Consider the following 7,545-nt stretch of genomic DNA (forward strand, 5'->3'; position numbering starts at 1 on the left):
TGAAAAAATTAATTAAGTAAAATATTTCGAATAAAATCGAAATATCAAATTAAGTATTTTTGCTAAGTCCCCGAGTTTCAAATACTATGGAAAAATAATTTTTGGTTAATTAATTATTTGTATGAAAATTATTTTTTTAAGTCCCGACGAGAAATCGGTTGGGAACGGAATTCGTGTGAAATTTATGTAATCTGTTGAATTGATTTTATGAATTTGATTTTTAATTTAATTTAAATTTATAATTTTTCGGGAATTTCCTGAAGTTCGACGGTGCGCGGTAGATGGCGATAATTCGCGAAAAATTATCGCTTTTAGTAAACACTTTTGGGTTGATAAAGCTCAAAAGTTTTCTGTCGTTGAACAACCTTTCTCCGGGTTAATTTCTTATCTGGAGACTTCTGGCCGAGGAATTAGAAGAGAGTCCACTCTACCTGGTGCAGACTACCACAGGTAAGTGAACTTTTCCACCCACGAGCCAAAGGCGGCTCTCCACCGGGAGGCCTTCAGCCAAAAGATGGCAACCACAGCCGAGTAGGTGGAGGAGAGGTGGATTTTATTCACTCTCCCTTTAAATATAACGGAATAGGGCCTGCAGGGCGGCACTTGCCACCCGTCAGGGGCTGGACACCAGAGGGCTGACGGAGACAGATTAGCGACGCGTTTTGAGAAGTACTACGGGAGAATGATCTTACCGACGACGGTAAATTAAAGTTGTAAACGCCGTGTATGTGTGGGTTTTGTTTAATCGCCGTTTTCTTTTGTAAAATATATATATATATAAGTTTATTATTTTTTTCTCCTTCGGGCGTAAAGCGTCAACTTTAGCCCCGCTGCGCTAAACGAAGTTTCCGCTTTACGCCTTCGTCGGATAAAAAAATAATATACACTCCTCGGGAAGTAAATAAGAAAGCCTCAGATCACATGTTTGTCAACCTCGGCTTCGCCTCGGCCAACAATTGCATGTGCTCTGAATAAAGAAATTCTGTGTTTGAATATGTTAATTAAATTTTCGAGTTTGAGTTAATTAAAATTATCCTTGATAGAATCCTGGACTCCGGCGAGCTAAATCGAGCCGGAGGTAAAATTAGTTAAAAAGTACCCGTTACAACATATTCAAAAGTTGTAGTGATTGAAAAATTTCCAAATAGTGTTTTTACTAGATTTCATAAATGTTTCAACTTAACTATGTCTTAACTTAACTCAACAAGCGGAGTCAGAAAATACATATGGTTCAAAAGTTTATGTATCTATCTATGTATTGGGGTGTGCCAAAATTCAATTTCCGTGAAGAACCTATATATATAAAAACGAAGAATATATAAATATACTAGCTGATACCCACTCGCTTCGCTGGGCATAAAATAATATTTTATGGTGTAACCTCTAAACTAAAAATATAAAATGTAAACGATTAATTTCAAAAAGATATAATGAAGATTATGAAATTAATCACATATTAATTGGGAGTATCAACAACAATGTTATTATATTAATTTGATGACTGAAAATTAACATCGATAAGTTTAATGAATAAATTTATTTGTGCTTATCAATATAAATAAAAATGAATATTTTCAATCTTTATTGTTAATAAATTCATCACAAATTATGTAGTATTAAAAATATATTTATTATTCATTTTATTCAGAATTAACTTGAAACGACCATTTTTTATAATAATTTAACGATATCGTTGTGAAATTTTAAAGAAGATATATCAGACACAATTTACCATTTTAATTTTAATCATTAAAATCAGTATAATCATTTAACAATATCAACTTACTAATATTTATGTTATATCCAGCTGTGTTATGATATACTGGAGTTTCCCTGATTCTGAAAGATGATTTGAAATGATTACCTCCATGTTAATAATTTATATTAATAATTTTAATTATTAATAACTTTTTAAATTAATAATTTTAGAGACAAGGATTTTTTAATTTGAGGCTCAGTTCAATCAATATGACGTTAATCAAGATTGTGTAGATCTACTTCAGAGCAAATTTTGATTTTCTCTGATGAATCATTTTTTTTACAAAAATAAGATCATCTCGCACCCATATATACTTATATTTTAATTCATTAAGAAATTCATTAAGAAAAATGTTACCTCTACAAGGGCGACCGACAATAGACGGAAAAATTCGTCCGATTGGGAAAGCTCTAAATTTATGTCTGGATTTTATGATTAAATCACGGACTTGAGGTGATTTAAGTTTAAGTACATAAGATTGCGAGATAGATCTATTTCCATCATTATTTATATTAACATTTCTGGTACTACTAGTAGAGTTTGATTCTTCATCTATTTTACGAATACTTAATATATCTTGTTTTAAATTATTAACGTTTAGCGCTTCGAAAACTTTATCAGCAATTTCTGAATATGATAATTTCGTTGCCACTGGTTCTGTAACGCCGGAGATGATTAATTCTGATGTTTGTTGAACAACGGTCGAGGAAGTCATCGATGTTTGCGACATTATAGCCACAATTTTTTCTAATAAATAAGGTATAGGTAAAAGTATAGATTCTAAAAAGTAAGGAAAAGAAAGAAAAAGAACAGTTCGTCAAGTTCTGCCATATTGCTTTTTCGAGAAACAAAGATTAAAAGAAAAGAAATATGTCACTAGCTTCATTCGCAGTAAAGCTACACGCTTTTTCATACTTAAAAATAGCAGGTTATTGATGAAACGATTTTATCAAAGTCTATAGCTTCGCTGAAAGTTAACCTTTGAAAATTTTTTAGTATTTTTTTTTGGAAAATACATTTGAAAACAAAAATTTTCTATATGATACATTTTCGGAAGATCAATTTTTGAAAAAGTGATGGCTATTTGAGAATAAAAAGCTGATTATTTTTAAATTCATACTATCTTGGATTGGGTAAAAAAAATGTTTAAAATCCTAAAAACATTGTTTGTTAGTGTAGGAAAGGACAAAAATTTTTATGAGTGTGAATTTAGCATATATCTGATAATTTTTTAATAATTTACAAACAATTCATTTGTTACAGAAGATATAGTATAAAAAAGTGCTTATGGAAATTTTCACAATGTTTTTCTATGCAATTTAAAAAATTTTTTTTACAACCATTAAGTTAAAATTAATCTAAAAATTCTCAAAAATTAGCTGTCTGCTGAATTCACATTCATAAATTTTTCAGCCAAATCAAAAAGGATTGAGTTCAAAAGTGATTAATTTGACAAATAAAATACCCTGTATTTTCTGTAATTCTCCTAATTTTTTAAAAGAAGTAATTTGTTAAAGACGCAATGATATATAATAAAAAAATTACGATTACGCCACGATGGGCACTTTTGTGAAGCATTCAATTTTAAGTAAAATAACTCATCTTAAATCGAAATGATGTGAAATGATGGTCAGCTGTGGAAATTTAAGGAAATAGCTCGAGTTTAACGTGTATATTCAATGGGAAATCTTTTCACACCTTGATCGAGCTCGTCTTAGTAGTAATACTGGAGGGCTCAAATTTTCAAAGAATTTTTTTAGGATATTGCGAAAAAATTTTCGTAATGGGATCAATAAAGAATTAGTTAGAAAAATCACCCTATTGCTCATGCGAGAAAGTTTTATTTGCTTGAAAAAAATCACGACTCATAGCTCTCAGAATGTGCTTTTTAGAATCTATGACAACTTTTTTGACAAAAACCACTTATGATCATTATCAAAAGTATAAGTGACTTATTCACCTTTTTTATAAAAAATTTCAGGGTGCCCACTTTGCCCCCAAAGTTTTTAATCCTTCCAAGTTTTAGGCGGACCCACTTTGCCCCCCTTCCCCTTCCCCTAATTAATTATTTGATAATTGTTATCAATGATAATTAATTATAAGAATTATAAAAAAACTTATATAAGTACTTCATAATTACTCTTTAAATTATTTTATAAAAACTTTGTTGCATATCCGCGATAGTATATTGGATAGTAATTATATTTTACTATTAAGTCGCAACAACAATAGTAATCCTGTTGCTGCAACAGGGTTTATTACGTTGCGGCAACGTGACCGATTTGTTACAGCTACAGGAAAATCCTGTTGGATGTCATTAAAGTTAGCTGACATTCTAAATTTTTTGATTTGTTTTTAATAATTTAATTAAAACAAAAAAATATTTAAAAAAAAATTGCACTTGTAGTTTTTGAAGTTTTTTACACGAGCAATTTTTTTTTATTTTTTATGATAATTTTTTAAATAAAAAAAATTCTAAAAATTTTTAGAAGTCGGCTAACTTTATTTTCATTCCTGTTGCAGCAACAGTAAATTTTTTTTCGTGTACGAAAATATGAAAAAATAATTTAAGCGAAAACATTTTCAATTTGTATTTTTTTTATTCACTTATAGTTCACAAAGGAATTGAGAACTGTTTTTAGTTGATTGATCAAGTGATCTCACATAAAATCTATTTAAATAATTTCCGTGTAGTAATCAATCTCATCTTTCGTCCACGAGGTGGCGATTTCTGGACATCTAGTAACTTAGCGTAACCTAGTAACTCGGTACATCGGTTTTACATTTTTGAAAGAAAAAAATTAATATTTAACGTCATCAGGTAACTTAATTAGATTTGCAATAAAACGTTTTAAAATGTCGTAATAATTGTTTCAATGTTTCTATAAATCGCTATCAAACAAGAAAGACAGACTGCGAAACTTGTTAAAGATTTAATACTGTATTAAGGTATTAAGCCCCAGTGGTAATTTTTTTATCATTCAGTCGCTCCTTGGCGCACTGTTTTCGATTAAAATCAAACACCAATCAGCATCAAATTGCGTTTGTAATTTTTTAGAAACCGATTCAATTTATGTTACTTCTTAAAAAATATTTGTTTCCATGTTTCTGATTTGAAATTGCATTGATTAATGTAATTTTTTTTATAAATTCTCTGATTAAGACGAATAAATTGTTTTAATAGTTTTTTTTTTCCTTTTTCAAATACAATTTCTACTTAATATAGTATATATCTGCCATAAAAAAAAAAAAAAATCATGTAAACGAGTTGTATGGTATGATATTTTGTATATTTACATTTTTGTAATTTAATAACGGCTTAGATTATCATGTCGTCACCATCAAAACAAAATTATGAAGAATCAATGAAAAAACGTTTTTGTCCATTTGATGACAATCTCACACGTCAATTAAAAGTTCATATTGGATTAAGAGAGTCGGCTGATAAAGATGAGAAAGAAAAGGAATTACAAAAAATTTACGGTAAAGAGGTTATAATATTCATTCATATATATATATATATATATATATATATATATATATATATATAATTACTCATCAAAATAATAACTTTTTCTTTTATATTTTATAACTATAGATCGTACTATACAGATGTTGAAAAATGGCCCTAAGATAACAAATGCTACTAATCTTTCAGTAGAAAATAAGAAAAAAGCTGGTTATCATTTTGAATTGCCAAAATTCAAACAAATGATTCTTACTAACAATCTTGAGTTGGAAGTTAGTAAGAAACTTATCCTGGTAAGTGGCTGTTTTGCATCATAAAAAATACAATATATTTTTGAAACAATTCAAGCTATATTGAGCTTGCAAAAACATTTTTATTTTATTACTAGCTTTTACCCGCGGCTTCGCTCTCTTTGAAGCCCTTAGATAAATATCTAAGGCCATTACACTCCAATAGAATTGAATCAATGTGATTCTAATTTCTTGACCAACAATTTTTTTGTCGTATGTAAAAAGTTAATTTTTTTTTTCTATAAAAAGTATCCTATGTTACTTCAATTACCTCCAAGAATATGTGTACAAACTTTCATGATAATTGATTAAGTCGTTTTCGCGTGAAAGCGTAACAAACAAACTAACATTGACATTTATAATATTAGTAGGGATTATTCTGTGTTTTTAATAATAGTTCTTCAAATTATCAGAGAAAATAATTCAACATAAGAGCTACATAACATGTAAATTTTGTTTATTTCAATAATGACATATTCTTGAATAATGATCATAAATTTCCAAGATACATTATAAATTAATTGCAGTTAGGGAAAAAAAATTCAAGAAAATTGTTCTTATTGAATTCAAAGACTGATGAAATTTAAAAAAATAAAAAACCATCCATTTTTTAATTTATTTGTTAGGCATAAAATGCTTCATATTCATTTTAAATGGATTATACTTGTTTTTATTATAGCCTTCAGGAAAGAAACCATGTTCGAATTGTAAACGAAACAATGTCATCGATAGCAGTTGTTTCCTATGTATTGAATTTCATTGTTCAGATTGCCTAAACAAGTGTAGCAAATGTTCAGAACTATTTTGTTCAAAATGTAGCTTAACAATGTAAGTATTACTTCGAATAATTATATAATTTAATAATTACACAAAAATATTTGTTCTTAGAGTCACAACTTTTTCGGATCGTCTTCAAATAGAAAAAATTAATTCATTTCTGCAAATTATGTTTCAATTTGATTAAAATTAGATGTTTACAATTTTATTATGGTCCATAAAAATAATTATTTTTTTTTCGAATCAGAATTATTCAATCAATTTTTTCAATTCACTTTCGAAAATAACTTATCAAATTCTTAGTTTTTTAATGTTCTAAAATCTGAAAAACTTTTAAATACGTTCTTAGAATTAATTTCATATTTTCAATATATTTGTAACCAACTGAATTATTAAATCAAAAATTACATGCTATCGAAAAAAAAATAGCCTTACTTTTGTAAGATAGTCTAAGCTTTTTATATAAATGTTACATAAAAACTTTTTAAAAATGTAAATTAAATTAAATTTTTTTTATTTTTTAGCTATGATGGTGGCGAGCACGTTGAATGCCTAGCATGTTATTAGATTATTCAATTTATTAATGTTATGCTAATTGTCTAGGTGATTATTTTTATTTTTGTAATGAAGTTAAAAATCTATATTTTTTATGAAAACATAGTAGAAATGTATGAGATATTTTTTTCAATTGAATTATTTTTTTTTGTATTATTTGTTTCTGTAAATGTCAGTATCATTAAAATCAAAAAACTCAAATAATTGTATCAATTTATTTTAAGTTGCTTAAAATATCTTAAAATTAAAATATAATAATCAAAATACATCATACCTCTCTAAAATAAAAAAATATGCCTCTAATTGTATGTATTTTACAAATATCAATCAGTTAGAATAAGTTGTGCAGAAGAAAAAAAATATTTTTCAGTCTTAACTATTTTAATTTCATTTGTTATTTGAAAATACATTTTTTAAACCATCTATAATTACATATTTACATAAATTTTCAAAATAAAAATGTAAGTTTTGTATAATAATTAATAATAATTACTGTTATAAAGTCACTTTTCTATTTCCTTAAATATTTATAATTTTATTTTTATAGAAGATAAACAAGTATAGCATTTTACTTTCGTACGTGTATAAATAATTCATAAAATAATATTAATTTACGTAAGTTGTAGAATTTTTTGATACTTAAGAAAATAGAAAAATATATGTATACAATAACTTGCCGACAGAATTTAAGCATG

At 27.2% G+C, this 7,545-nt stretch overlaps 1 protein-coding gene across 2 annotated transcripts; it reads left to right on the forward strand.

Annotated features, from left to right (window-relative positions):
- The first annotated feature begins 4,495 nt into the window (after positions 1–4,495).
- Positions 4,496–7,429, forward strand: LOC141534616 (apoptosis regulatory protein Siva). Of its 2 annotated transcripts, none has more exons than XM_074254060.1 (5): positions 4,496–4,580; positions 5,083–5,242; positions 5,358–5,521; positions 6,198–6,346; positions 6,820–7,429. In XM_074254060.1, exons 2-5 carry the CDS (start codon positions 5,089–5,091, stop codon positions 6,860–6,862), a joined length of 510 nt encoding a protein of 169 aa, XP_074110161.1. In that variant the 5' UTR covers positions 4,496–4,580; positions 5,083–5,088; the 3' UTR covers positions 6,863–7,429. The 2 variants fall into 2 exon arrangements, with proteins under 2 accessions (XP_074110161.1, XP_074110162.1); XM_074254061.1 differs by lacking the exon at positions 4,496–4,580 and adding an exon at positions 4,595–4,708.
- The last annotated feature ends 116 nt before the right edge of the window (positions 7,430–7,545 follow it).

Source organism: Cotesia typhae, unplaced genomic scaffold (genome assembly GCF_013202065.1).
Source record: "Cotesia typhae breed Kobodo isofemale line unplaced genomic scaffold, CoteBio_Ctyphae scaffold_13, whole genome shotgun sequence".
Classification (NCBI taxonomy): Eukaryota; Metazoa; Arthropoda; class Insecta; order Hymenoptera; family Braconidae; genus Cotesia; species Cotesia typhae.